The sequence below is a fragment of the Protopterus annectens genome, chromosome 1.part0 (genome assembly GCF_019279795.1).
Source record: "Protopterus annectens isolate FY-2018-M chromosome 1.part0, PAN1.0, whole genome shotgun sequence".
In the NCBI taxonomy this organism is placed as follows: Eukaryota; Metazoa; Chordata; order Ceratodontiformes; family Protopteridae; genus Protopterus; species Protopterus annectens.
The window spans coordinates 1,802,466,656-1,802,481,813 of NC_056725.1; the positions used below are offsets into that span (position 1 = coordinate 1,802,466,656).

At 42.6% G+C, this 15,158-nt stretch overlaps 1 protein-coding gene across 2 annotated transcripts in view; it reads right to left on the reverse strand.

The window, feature by feature from the left end:
• Nucleotides 1–15,158, reverse strand: part of UTRN (utrophin) — a 4,744,936-nt gene that overhangs the window by 3,726,930 nt on the left and 1,002,848 nt on the right. For both annotated transcript variants that reach the window (XM_044069601.1, XM_044069592.1), the window contains exon 5: nucleotides 12,757–12,834. In XM_044069601.1, coding sequence (XP_043925536.1) covers nucleotides 12,757–12,834 — 78 coding nt within the window. The remainder of the gene's footprint in view (nucleotides 1–12,756; nucleotides 12,835–15,158) is intronic.

The following is a 15,158-nucleotide window of genomic DNA, read 5'->3' on the forward strand; positions in this document are numbered from 1 at the left end:
TGGGTGTGATTCTCAACCAGTTTGGAAGGGACAGAGAAATGAAGGAATAAAGCAACCCAATGGAGAGGAAGGGGAAGCAAATTGTCAAATAGAACCCGGCTTGTCTTGAAAGTCAGGTTTCTGGGAAGTAGGAGTTAAAGCAGACTTAGCAGTAGCATATGTCTAAAACTCTTTGTACCCTTGGACAGAAAACAAGACTGCCTATTAACAAAAAGGTAATTCCTTTAAATCTTTAAAATAGGAGAAACAAAAATGTTTCAATTCCTGCAAAGCATTCCCCTTATCCTGGAGAGGCTCAAAAAGGTCAGCAGCAGCAGCCAAAAGATCATTATCCAAAGGAGCATCCAACAATTTGGCCTTAATGCATCAGGCAAGGTCTGAAGACAAAGCCATGAGTAGCACTTCATGACAGAAACAAATGTAGCAGCCCAAGAAGAAGCATCAGCAGAATCATAAATGCACTCAACAGAATGGTGGGTGACTTGAGAGGTGGAATCCAACAAGTAAAGGGCAGAATCCCTCCCCTTCAGAGTCATGGAGATCAAAGATTAACTCAGAAACCTGAGAAAGGTGGGTCAAAACTTACCTAGTCATATGAGTTTGGGAGTTAATAGCCCTAAAGGATAGTGAGAGGCAGTAGTATAAACCTTCTTGCCCAGCCCCCTCCATAGGCCCTACTGTCCTTATAAGAAGGAAGCAGCTTGGTAAAGGGCAACAGCATGGAGGGCTTGTCTGAAGAGTCTGACACTATAGAAGGATCACAGCAGGACATTTATACAAGAATTTACATTCATCAGGCACCTTGTAAAATCTGTCAAACTTCTTGGAAGCTGGGGGCTGAGAATCAGGGACCAAAGAAGCTGCTGATGAAGTATACAGGAAGGATGTCAAAACAGGGTGCACATCAGAAGGTTTGGGAGACTACATTTGAAGGAGCTCATAATACCTCTTCTGGATAACAGAAACTTGACAGCAATCTCACAAAGAATTCCATCATGCAAGTAATAGTATCCCCAAGAGACAGCTCCTCCAAAGGAAGATCTGGACTAATAGAATCTTCTTCCTCTGAACCACAATCCAAGGCGGAAGGGATATGGGAAGAATTGTCTTTCGGCTTATCCCGTTTAGGGGTCGCCACAGCAGAACTCCAGTCCGCTAATGATTGGTAGTTGATTTTTACGTGCAGAGTTACCATCCCTGACGCACAACCTTCAACAAAGGCACGCCCATTTATGCATGTCTCCACACAGAAGATGCTCTAGCTGAGAATCGAACGCAACAAAGTCTTGCTGTGAGGCAACAACGAAGAGTAAGCTAAGGAATCTTCTTCAGAGGAATTCAGTCCCCTAGGTCTTTTAAGAGGGGTGAAAGACCAGGAAGAAGTAGGCACAGACACCCCATGAGGAGACCTTTAAAGTCATTAAATTAATTTGAGTAAAATCCTGCCATTCACACTAGGGATCCTCATCTGCAGAGATTCTTGTTTTTCTGTTTCTTTTTCTGCAGAAAGTCCACACGAAACTCCCTAGGAGGGTCAGACCCCTGGTGGCACTCATATGTAGTAGGATCTCCTTCCTCATTAAAATCTGCAGAATCCCCTCAGTCCCTTGGCTATAAATCAGCATAGGTTCCTCCTCCATGTTTGGAGCAGGCGTGTGTAAAGCCTCCAAGGACTTGTAAGGAGTATGATCCATGCCAGGCTCCAACTTGGCTGTGGCAGAGGAATCCAAAACAATCACTGAATGATTTCATTAGCCTCGAGAGAGTCATCTGAGGAAGGCTGGACAGCAGCCAAATGAGGCCAAGTTTTTTGGCCTTTTTTTGCCAGACTGCTGACCCTTGAGATGGGAAGTCTTCACCGTAGCACCTTGAGACATTGGTTTTCTAGGTAAATAGATAAGGAGGAAAGACGACTATGTACTGTCTTGGGGACAAAAGCTTGGCAGACAGACCACTGTTTGGTTGTGGAAGCACCCAAACAATAGAGGCACCAGTCATGACAGTCTTTATGGGGAATCTGCCTCCTACATTTTCCCTTTCTGGATGGCATGAACCCAATCAATACTAAAGAAAAAGATAAGGAGAAACCCCAATGGGGCACTTATCTGAAAAAAACTGCTCAGTAATCAGCACAGAAGAAAGGTGTTCAGACTGATGTTCAGTGATGGAGTTCAGACTGGCAGCAAATACATTTTCAATGTATGCATCACTGCATAATTTTTAGGCCTTACGCCTTACGAGGGGAGCATGTATGTGACTTACGCCACCTATAGGTATTAAACGCTTTGGCATATTGACCAGACATTTGGATATCCTTGGCAGAAGATCTCTTCTGTTAGAGAGAAACTACAACAGTGACATGGAAAGATCTATTTTGTCCTGCCTTTTCTAAACTCCACCCTTTAAGCATTCATTTTTTTACCTGACACCCCCAACAATGCACAACTTTTCACATTTTGCATTAAATCCCAGCTGCTCTCTGTCTACCCACACTACAAGTTACTACAAAATGTTAACTGCTTACAGGTCCCTTGCCATCTGTGGTGCACATGCTGAGCTTACATAAGCCCCAAAACAGATATTAGGGTTACCACCTGCCCCTCTTTGCACAAGAGGGTCCCTATTTGGGCAGTTGCGCCCCGAAAAAAAAAATGAAAAATGTCAAAAGTTCTGAGACTTCAGGGAAAATTTATTTCCATTAGTTTTCTTTAACAGTTGTATAAAACAATTATTTTGTATCTGAGACATCTAATTGTTGTATGAAACAGCATAACTCAAATGCTATTGAGAATAAGATATTTTGGTATAAAAGTGAAGTTCTGTCCTTTGCACAGGTCATGGGTATAGTTTGTCCACCAAAATCTCATGATTCAAGAAAAAAGTCTCACTGGGCATTTGAAAAGGTAGCAACCCTACCAGATATAAATGTCACTGGTCCTTGCACTGAACACTGCAACACAGAACTATGTAATGGATTATTTTTCCTGATAGCCCCTCCCTAACTGCTAACTCTTGCAGCTGGCCAAATTTCAGGAACTATGCAAAGCACTAACTAATAAAAACCATCACATTAACTGCTTTAGTGCTAAACAAAGACAAGCAGCAAACCCAGGCCATGCATGCAAGGTGCATTCTTCAACTGACTTGACTGTACAGGCCTGAACTGGTTTATGGTCCCATGCTGTGCAACTATGCAGCAAAAAAAAGTATGTACTATCGATTGCATGCAAATAATTTAATGACAAGCAAATGAAGGTGAATAGAGAAATTAGGTCATAATGACATGAACTGTATACTGGAGCAATACAACTACAATTAACTATCAGAAAAATGTCAGCTCAAGTCTGCACAGCACTACAAAAGAGCAAAAGCACAGAGGAAATATCTAACTGCAGGCAGTACAAATGCTTAGGGCTACACCTGCAGTCAGAGCACCATGCGGTGGTTGTTAGCACTGCGACTTCTTGTCTGTTAACATGGGGAGACATCAGACAGCACAAAAATGGTACGAGTAGTGGATAATGTTTCATAGCTTCACAGACCAGCACACTGTTCTTTTTGTCCAAACACTGACACTGTATGGAGCAAAGCTGGCAGTTACTGCCCGTGCGCAGAATCAGAATCTACAGGAATGTGTAGACTTCCTACCTCTGTGGACACCAAGGTGTGTGTAGCATTCACTATCCAACCTACAATGACATTTCAGACACCAAATGGAAACAGGTTACGTATAAAAAAAAATTCTGCCTCAAGAATATTTAACAAGTTTCTACATGTGGATGAGCATATCTGGTTTCCCAGCATACCAGAAACAGCAGCACATCACTATACACAGCTTTTATGATGCTGCCAGTCTCATAGAAAGTGCTGGGGGCCACAGACTGCAAATGTGCATCAATAAAGGTTTCACCTGGTCCACAGTCACAAAGGTATATGAAGACTAAAGACTTCCATTCCGTGAACTGCTAAGCCAGTGTGCAGTCCTAAATGAGATTACAACCTATGTGCATGCATAACACAGGCAGTTCCCATGACTCACGTGGCTTGCATGCTAACTGTGTTGTAGCTTCCTGCAAGGTGATATTCCACAGGGCTATCCAGTCAGTACTCACAGCCACTGAGGTTATACGAAATGTCAAGTGCTACACACACACAGAAGCTCTACTTCCTTATATGTTTCTACTTTTTTTGCAGGTGATGCCAAGTACTCACTGAAGCCCTGGCTAATGCCACTCATACAGCACCTACAGTGTAGCCAAATTCAAAAGCATGAAACATTAACAAGCATGTGTTAAAGCTGACACTCAACCAATTCCGACCCACTTCCACTGCTTTCTAATATGTGTGTGTGGGGGGCGGGGGAGACTGTGCACATACACCATGTCCATGAAAGGCACAGCAACAGCATTAGCCAATAACAATAAGGCTGGCTGCACAGTAGCCCACAGACAGTGTCAGGCACAATACATGGCAGTGAAGGCAAACTGGTGATGTGTAGTTCAGAACTATGGGCCCTGGCAGTACACAGTAACAGCATGGTGTCCGACAGAACAACCATGATCCATGTAATACTAATATTAAGCTATGCTGTCAGCGCAAAGTCAGGTTACATGGAGCATCAAACATGTCCACATTCACCACAAGGGATGGAAGGTGGACAGTCAAAGTCATCACGAAGTGCACAGCTGCTGAGGGACACAATTACACACTGCTACTCACAAAGTCTGTGGGGGTCAGCACATCACAAAGGTAGCAATGGGGACTCTCATGGTCACACAGGATATTATGCATCAGTGATGACATCCTTCAGTGATACAAGATGAGGTGCTAGTATGTGACATTGGTCTGAGGCTACTTCTATGGCTTGCTGCAGTATAATTTGGGTCTCCTGTGTCATAGGCAAGTACTAAGCCAGCTGCCCTTGCAGGCCATCTTATGCCTACCCAAACCTTATACCTTGTGACTCTGAGGTAAACACCTGAACCATTATACCAACCCCCAACACCAAAAGGTTCATAAGTGAATAGAAGGCTAACTGCCCTGAAGGGTTATTTCAAGCCTAGTGAATAAGCTAAATTCAGAATCAAACCTTGTACCCTGTTGTCTATGAGGCAAAGACCTTAACCATTACATCAAACCCACCCCTCATGGTCATGGTCAGTAAACTAGAGTGGGACCATGACCAGGATGGTGGCCGTTGGTGAAGTGTCTCAGTGGCAGAGGATAGGTGCCACTGCTGCCAACAATAGGTGTGGGAGAGTGCCACATACCTTGTGATGCAGGTTATTACCTTGTGATCGCCCCTCCCATACACAAGCACCCAAGTATGTATCTTATCAGAACTGCTGGCCTGGCAGTGATGAATTCACTTGCACATCACAGCACAGAAATGGACAGGGAAGCTGTGTGGGCTATCAACTTCAAAAGATAAATCATGATACTGTTGCTAGACTTCATGTTTTCATAGAACTGTTGACAGTGCTGGGAAGAATCCTCATGAATGCTTGTAAATTAGTACTTTAGGGAGCCAGCTGACTAGTAGCACCAGACTGCACCTGGTTTGTACTTTTGAAAGTCTTGCAATGGAGGCCAGATGAGCATTCAGCTGAGGTCGACTGCAGACAAACCAAGGTACTGCACATGGGCTGGACTGCAAAAGTCTGGGTGCAAGACTCAGCTGAGAGGTATAGAAATGAATGCAACAGAAAGAGGAAAACACTTGTGAGCTACTACCACAGCAAGACTAGACCCATCAGAAAGTGTGAAAAGGCAGTGGCAAATCAAAGTACAAAGGAAAAAGACTAAAGGTTCCTCCATTTTCTTGCCAAGATACTAACATCAGTGTTTCTTAGTACGGTAGAAGAATACAATATGCCAACCCACTGAATCTCCTCAATTAAGGGTCATCTTGGGGAGGAAAACTCTCAGAAATAGGTTCTTCTGCATCCTAAGAATCCTTTTCTAAGAAAGGGGAAGGAGGAGACACTCCATTAACCTTAGCACCAACAGAGGGTGGCCTGGGCTCACAAAAAACCTAAGGAAGTGCGCAAGCAATAACCAAGCATTTGTTGGGCAACTGGACCCTATTCTCAAGGTGATGCATACTGGTCCCAATGCCAGGTTATGACATCTGCAAAAGATGCTTAGTACTAACCAAGTTTTGTCCCCTAAGGATATGTTCACACAACCGTAAGGTAAGTGTATCCAGATGGTGAACAGGAAAGAGTGGCTTACCTGTTGGCTTAGCTTGTACTAACTGACCAATAAGTCTCCATAATCCTAGGAAATTACATTTTCCCATCCTGGGGTTGGGAACCATAGCAGCAGACTTCACACTTCCAAATTCAATTAGCAAACATTTTGCAGGAGGACTCAAGGCAGCATTCCATACAAGACAGATGGAATCAGTCATGGCCTGGATATTTAAATGTGAAAGTCATTGCACATGCGCCAGGAAGCACTCCCTGCACTGACTGCTAGTTTGCACTTTCCCTGCTCCTTATCATATCACTATGCAAGACTAACTGCTCATTAACCAAGAAGCCATCTATGACTTGGAAGGAGACGAGGCCATCTTGTCCAAGAAAACTGCAACAAGTCCTGATTCATGCCACATTACAGATATTGCAATACAAAATATCCACATTTCCACTTTGCAGAGGGCCTCCAAAGTCAAAGTGCACCACACTGTGGTAACTTATCTAGGGGACTATGATGTTCTGTACATGATACCATGTCACCAAGCCATTAGCAACACTCTCCCCTTTAGAGAAAATTCTAGTAAAAACTACCATTTCCTTTTGTGTATGAAATGAACTACAAATGCACCCATCCACTCCATAACTGCAGTAGGGATGACCTAAATGATGCCTCCTATACCAAACACCAACTTCTGCAAATCTGTTACATTATTTTAGAACCTCAAGCCTGATGACCATAAAGGTCCTGTCATTTGCTCTTAGGTACTGGGACAACAGCGAAGCAGTGGACAAGCCATCATTCTGGCAGCCATGAAAGATGGATATTGTTTTCCCCTCAGCTTACATACAGATCCCCATGGCAGCCTAACAGTGTATTTTCCATAATGAAGCCCTGATGCTGCTAACATTGAACCATGCACTCTCTAAATAGCTCAGCTTGGTGGATGCTGGCATGCATGGCCAAACTCCTGCCATAGATACAAGCCAGTTCTAAGATGAACGAGCTGCCATCACAGCCACTCCTATTCACCACCCCTTGTGAATTTTTCCAGTGCCCTGGTCACTAATCAGAAGTCATCATTACGGCTTTTTTTTGTGTGTGTCTAAACAGACATCTATCCATATTAAGTACTCAATCCCACAATGCCCTTGATATTTGTAGTATTAATGATTTCATTCCCTTGCACAATCTCATTTTGAGAAGATGGGTCTTTAAACAACCTCTACAACTGCAGTGTCAGTTTCCATCCCCAAGCTGACCACAGGCTTTCCTTTCACTCATGTTTACCTATTTCTACTGTTCCAATACCTTTCATTATGAAAATGTGCAATTTCTCTTTCAACTGTATCCTCCCTGGCTCTCATTTACTTATCCTTTCTTAACCAGGTTAGTCACACTAGGATGGTGGTCTCTTTTCAGGGGAGACTCAATGTGGTGTTTATACTACTCAAATTTTGCCAGGGCATTGAGGCACTTCCCCCGTTCTTTCTGATAGGTGCCACTGGGTCTTCTACATTCACCTTAGGTACCAGCGACTCAAGCAGATGGGACTTTCAGTCGAATGCCTCATCCAAAGGACAGCACACTCAAGGCTAACTCATGGGAAAATTTCTTAGCACTGTTGTTCTGAAGACGACCTACATATAGAAGCCGAACCCATTTTGTAACACCTTGAAAATGTGTTCAGTGAGAGCCATACTGTTGTGGCACAAGCACCAACTTGAAAAGATATGCAAATATGGACATGATTCTAGGTTAGTATCCTTTAGGAAGAAGAGACAAGTCTCTGTCATATTTCACATAAAACAATACGCACTATAACAGGTACTCAGAGAAAAACTATTTGGTGATTTTTTGACCTTTCATAAAAAAATAAATGTCATATAGACTTTTGTTACAACCATATACAGCCTTTGCTACCAGTGAACATTCAAGCAGCAGTTATTTAATATACAAAAGTAGGGCTGTGGAAAATCAAACCAGTATTAAACAGCTTGCAGTTCAGAAATTCATCTGGTACAGAAAAAAAAGTGGTCCTTCACACTAACTGAGGATAAATAAATAAATAAGTAGCTTTGCCTTGCAATTTTTGATTGGCTTATATGTCGGTATAAGAGTCAATCAAAAATCACGCAGCAGAGCCTCTTCTGTTCAATGCGGAACAGCCCATTGTTACACACTGAACAGAAGTAGCTCCACTTTGAGATTTATGATTGCTCCATATGCTAGTATACTAGCCAATCAAAAATCACCAAACGGAAGCTGTTTTGCTAGGATTTTAACCAGCAGTGCAGGACTTTGGATTGGGCTGCTGATCTCGGAACAGTCCCGCTCAAATAGGGACGTCTGGCAACCCTGGCTTGAAAGTACATGAAATATAAAGGAACAAGCTCTTATACTTGTGACCTAAGCAGAATAGTTCTACCAATAAAGGCCTTGCAGACTAAATGCAGAGCTTGGAAGGGGTTAAATGCTGCTGCTCAATGGGAATCTCCAACTGGAAGAATGTAGGATTGTCAACACCACCATTAGACCTCAAAGGACATCTGATGAATACAGGCAGCCACAGCATGGAGAAAGGAAAACTTGGCTGTGTTAAATGCCGGAAAAAATAAGCAATGTTTGGCCTGCAGGAGTGCAAACTGATGAAAACAAGATGTGCTTCTGGGTGCTGTAAAGCATGCATCCCTTTAGCCCCAGATGTCTTCTTTCTTTTCCATGTCGATATTGTGATTTCTTTCTAAATAAAGCCACTGCTTACATAAAGCAGATGCTCCTGACAGAGTAGTGCCAACTTGCACATTTCCACAGACTGTCCATCTAAAGAAATGCTTCCACTGATCAGCAATACTGAATCCATTGATAAGGCTCAACAGCCACATCAAATTTAATCTGTGGTGAGTGTACTCTGACAGACGAGTAGCTTTGTCAGGCAACTTAGAACTGTGCTAACTGGTGCTTTGTATACATCCAGTTATTCAGTCCACAGAACAAATGGAGAATCTCTTCCATTCTCCTTTGTAAGCCTTTTGAGTAGAGGGAAAATGGGTCAGAAAGAATCTAAAAATCAAGTGCAGGAAGTCTTCAAATCTAGTGGTAAAGGAAAATGGAGAAACGATACAGTCAGCTTGACTGCACTGAGGTCAGGATAGCCCTGCCTGATGAGGCTGCCGAGTAGCTAAGCTGACAAGGCAGACAGATGCAGCCACTTGAAATTGTACAGCAGAAGGAAGAGTGCAGTTACTATAATGTAAAACAGGAAAAAAGGAGGAGCCACTAAATTTTTATAGCAACAGGAAGCACGCTTGCCTCTGCCAATGAGCTGTCATGAGATCCACTCTCGATTTTGACTTTCAACCTGAGAACAATTTTATGGTGGCAATCAAAGGTTAAGAGTGAAAACATTAAGTAGACCTTCTGGGGCACCAATGAGCCCATGCATCTTGAGCTAGATCCATTCTGAGATGGCAACTTAGCAATAATAAATGACTGCAATTTTCAGTGCTGGACAGTGTGAACAGGTCACACACCTGGTGGTCACTTTAATTAGCCAAGTTACTGATGAGAACTGTGATCATTCATGAGGCATAATAATGCATGTGTTTAGCTTGCTGGCAAAGAAAGCGGTCTTCACTGAAATGTGACAGCTGAATAAAAGACAGTTTCCAAAAACTCACTCTCACATACTCCACTTCCCTGCAAGGGGGATAGGAATGCATTCCCAACTGCTTGTTGTACTACACTACTGCCATTCTGTCAAATGAACTGAAATTTCCCCTCAGGACACCAACACCAATAGTAATTCAAGAATAAAGTCTCAACTATGGCCAAAGTGTTCTGAATTCAACCAGCAACTTAAGTGTGATTTCTGCCAATGCTGGCAGGAAAGGAGTGCAGGCGTCTCCTTGTGGGGAGGGGCAGATCTGGCTGCACACCCTACCGGTACTCATCATAAAAGAGGTAAAGTGATACACAGTGGTATTCTAAAGGTGGGCATTAAGCCACTGATGGGTGGTAGACTTCATAATGAGTGTGGTGACACATAAGGAGAAGGCACTGTGTCATCACTGTGAAATAGTTTGCATACCCCTCTGCCCAAGTGGTAGGGTTATGCTATCCAAATGCTCTTACTGCTGAGATGCCAGCCTGACAGCTACCCCCCTCTCCACACACACACAGGCAACCCCCTCCTCAGATTCAGGTGAAATCCTCGGAGCTTAGAAATGAATGGACACAGTCCAATTAAAGGTAGACTTTATGACTGGCAAGCACGGGGAGGGGGGTGTCAGACAAAAGGGGGAAGAAAACATACCCTAGGGGAAGGAAAGCTACAGCAATAAGACCCTACGACAAGTCACATTTCCCTCACTTCTAATACAATGATGCGATTTAGCTCCTTAGTATTCGATCGTACTAGATCTCCTTCACTTCCACAAAAATGGCAGTATCACAAATACTCAAACAAGGCTCTGTCTTGACAACCACATAAAATAATCTGCTGGCACAATAGATATCTAATCAAACAAATCTCTTACACAAGGAATAAACTTCTTTTGCAAATCAAACACTGCATCTTAAACACTTTTAAATCTAGTCTTGATGACTGCTGAATAATCACACATTCAATTCTGGAGAATGTAGAAAGGTTCTCCTTGGCTAAATAACTGGTACGACTAATTTATTATGCTGCTAATAATGAAGTTTCCTGGGTTGCTTTGGCTAATCCACTCAGAGGTCATTTTGACTGCATGCCTAGTAAACACCTATGAACCTAAAAAGTGCACAAAATAAAAGGTACTGGGCTTGATTCTCTTGCTTGAAAAGGAAATTGGCTAGGGTTAAAATGGCCGGCAACAGCAGCTAGCCTAGCACTTACCTATGAATATATACAATTAAGTGATCTTGCAGCTGGCTGCACTGTGTGGAAGGATAAAGCCTTGACTGTAGCCCATATGACCAGAGTCTAAGCTACTGCTAGGACAACAGAAGGATCTGGCTAGGGAGGAACGACAGTAAGCGGCCAACAGCTGATCTTTCATCTTGGGGGGAGGTACTTTCAAATCTCTTCACTACAGTGTCTGACTGCAGAGACCACCAAAGTGGTGTGCCATACTCTAAAGGGACTTATGAGCAAACGCCTAGCAAAGGGATGTTTGCATTCCATCCAAGCATGGTAGGTTAGCAAAGCAGTGTACCCATTATGACCTCAATGTAACTGCTGCATCATGTCTGTTGGTCAGCATGCAGAGGGCTGCAAATAAAATGCCCAAGCATGAACCTTCCAAACATATCTCCCAACACGAAAGGCCAAAAGTATTCTTTCTTGGTTAAGAAAATCACAGCCTTTCCACCATGTTTCATACAGGCTTGTGTAATGACCTTTGATTAGCTTTCCGTGCCACGAATGACCCTGCCCTACAAGATCTCACCCACTTCCACAAAATCGGGAATACTGTGAACACCAGCATTATGGATTTTATTCATTACAGACACGATAAACAACTTCTTACTACTGTTGCCTGTAAAAAGAGAAAAACATGAGCTGCACAATCGTAAGCACAATGCTGTTATTCAGCAAGACGTGTTTCCTCAGTTGACTGACATTACAACTGGAGTGACAGCTGTGTATAAAAGGACTTTCAGACATCACCAAATGACAGTGAACCCTTTTAAGTGAGCTCATCAATCACATACCTACACGGGTGGCTGCAAGGAATTCAACATATGCCCACAAGGCTGCAAGATCTACTAGATAAATTCCAACATGTCAACATTATGTGGTATTTTGAACAATGTCTATCTCCTTTACTTCAACAAAATGAAATGTACAGGGTCTGTTTTTACTTCCATGACAGCATCAAGTTGCGTTTAAGATACGGTGCCCAAATCCAAGTTAACGCCAGTAATTTGGCAACTTTCAGTTAACTGAAGAATGGGCAGTTACTACTTGGGATGTGAAATGTATACAACTGCACAGCTAGTCTGCACAAAGCTCATCTTACTACTTTCACAGGAAGAAACTAGTTGGTGACAATCTAACAACTCCCTTAAAATACACCAAACATAATCAGATGTGATGGCAGCCTCTCCAACTACAGAGAGGGACTGCCGTTAAAAAAGCCATAATTAGACTGGAGGACAGAATTAAAATTAAGGCAGGAATGCATTTCAAACAGACTGAGAAAAGGGACATTGTTAGCAGCACCCACTGCAAAAAGAATCCACTGAACAATCCACAGCTCAAAAGTAATGCTCTCAAAGTACAAAGGAGGCTAAACCCTCTCACCAAGATCACAACTTTGATTTTTCCACATCTTTCAGCTTACAGAAAGCTAAAAAGGTTTATATAAGACACACAGTGTTTAGGGGAGCACACCTGCATTTTCACTTGTTTGCAACACAATTTACTTCAAAGCCCATATCTACCGTATACACTTAACTAGATGAAACCACTGTCACAACATCTGCATTATGCACTTTAATCATAGCTCAGTAAAATAAACTACATGTGCACGGTATGTATAAAGAAGATAAACATTAATAAAAAATACTTACATTATTCTGATACAGCACTTGAAGCACTCTGTCAACATTATTCAGGGCGTGTACTCTGGTAGATCCCCGTTCTTTGGACTAGAAAGAAAACATTTTTCTCACTACAGCTAATAGCACTGCATAAAACAAAGCATGATTTCACAAATATATCCTCAAGTTTCAAATGACAATGTTGCCTTCTCAACGTAGTTTAAGCAAAGAAAATAAAAGCTTGTTAATAATGGACACACTGCAGCACACATCAGTGTCTCACAGAAGCCTGGCTGGTTATTTGTACAAAGCTGAAGCAATGCCCATCCAAGTGCCACATTCTGATGAGACTAAACAGGTGGTATGCATAACCAACCAGGGTTTTCATCAGAGACCTGAACAGCAACAGGGCATCTCCCTCAAAAATATTGACCTGCTGCCATTATCCTCCTCATCCTGTGCTTTAGTCGGAGAAGGATAAATACGGCAGGGCACCCCACTAATTTTGAACAATAAGCAGTTCTTTAAATGAGGGGTACCCCTCAAATGACGGGGCCACATTAGCTCTAGCAATAAGGAGCCCAACATTAATTGTTCTGAAAAAATGCATACGCACGTGTGTGCGCGCGCACAAGTGTCTGCATACATTTGCATATGCGCATGTATGTTAAAGTAAATTCAAAATGAATTGCTGGTTAATACAAAAAGCTCACTTTCCACATACAAATACAGTAGGGGAGAACTACAGATTACAGAGTCCATTTAGATGTCAAAATAATGACCCTATCCAAAGGCATTCATCGTCTCAGAATAGTGAAGACGTATGTTATACTAACTTTGTCTACCCACTATGTTTAAAGAACCACCACGACCGTTATACAGCTCGGTGATGGTTCAGAGCAGTGGATTTAGAGATGAATGTTTAAATGGTCTGAAGTAGGCACTCCTACTTCTGAAATACACTAGCCTGCTGCAGTGGGAAAGCCCTTTTCCCAAGCAACACTGACCTCGGACTTTATTAGAAATCTAGCAAGGGATGGAAGGGTAGACTGTCTGCACTGACCTCTACGCTCAAATACTTGACCAAAAGGAAAAAAATGTATGTCCAAGTTTTGTCAGTTCACTACTTCAGGAGTACTTTTAACTGTGCAACTATATGATTCTATTCAGGAAATGTTCTGATAAATGCATTAGAAAATCAGATGAATGATTTGACCCTTCTCCCCCACAAAAATTTTCAAAAGTAAATTAGAAAATGTAAATTGCTCAGTATATCATTTGATCTTTGAGGAGGATCTCTGCAGAGGGCAACTATTATGACCACCTTCTCAGTCCAGAGAACCCTCATAATAATTATCCCAAAATGTCTGGCTTATCACTCTGGTGTGTGTATCTTCTGCTAGCACCCACCATGGCATCACTATGGCATGTTAGAAAAGCACATCTGACCCCATGCTCTTCAGTTCTGTTCCTGTGAAACACAAGTTAACCACATCTTGAAAACAAAAGCAAGCAAAGATATAAAATTACGAATTTGCAGTAAAGCACAGGACAGCTACAACAGGTGAATGGGCCATCTAAAACATTAGGACAAAGGGAATACAGACATATATTGCAGAGGATCTTCTCAAAGAGCAGCTAACATGGCAAGCACCTGTACATCCACATTAAACTGAGGGGATATCTCAGCAATGAAGCACAGATAGAAACAAATCCAGAGAATTAACACCTTCTAACAGATTCAGGAGCTATGAAGTGCACACAGTCAAGGTGCAGGAGGCAGAGCACTGCAGTGGCAAAGTACAACAGATGGTTTAAATCCCGAACTGAAGATCTAGACAGCAGTCTTGTGATGGTATCCAACAATGACCCAGATGGCTACAACCCACATGCCAAAAATGAAAACATTCTTAAAACTAGGGCAAACAGTGGCAAACCACCTGGCTGACTGACTAACCATTTCTGTCCAATGGTTCGTCTTCAGTTAAAAGGATTAGCAGATTTCTGAGGGAAAGGTCCTGCTTTACTTTGCGAGGAAAAGATGCTTCAGCAGGGAACCTACCAGGGCTCAGATGCCTGGATCTCTAGAAATCTATGAGATCCTCAACCAGCCAGACAAAGTCCTGTGTGCAGGCCTGGAGTAAGAGAGACTCAATGTCTAGGCTGAGGCAAGCTGGAAGCAGTCTTTTTTATCTGGCATTTCGCCTGGTTTTGGGTGTGGTATCAAATATAATTGACCCAGGAAGCATTGGCCTTTGTCTGGTCAGCTGAAGTTTTCTCTGTAGCTTGGGCGACTCCATCCTCCCCATCAGTAGACTTAGGGTGGAAGTCAAAAGCCAGGCTCTGCAAAGCAATGCCAGACTCATCCAACACAGAGAACTCTATTCCACGGTAAGAGAGAGAGTGGTGGATTCCAAGATACTATTATTAGC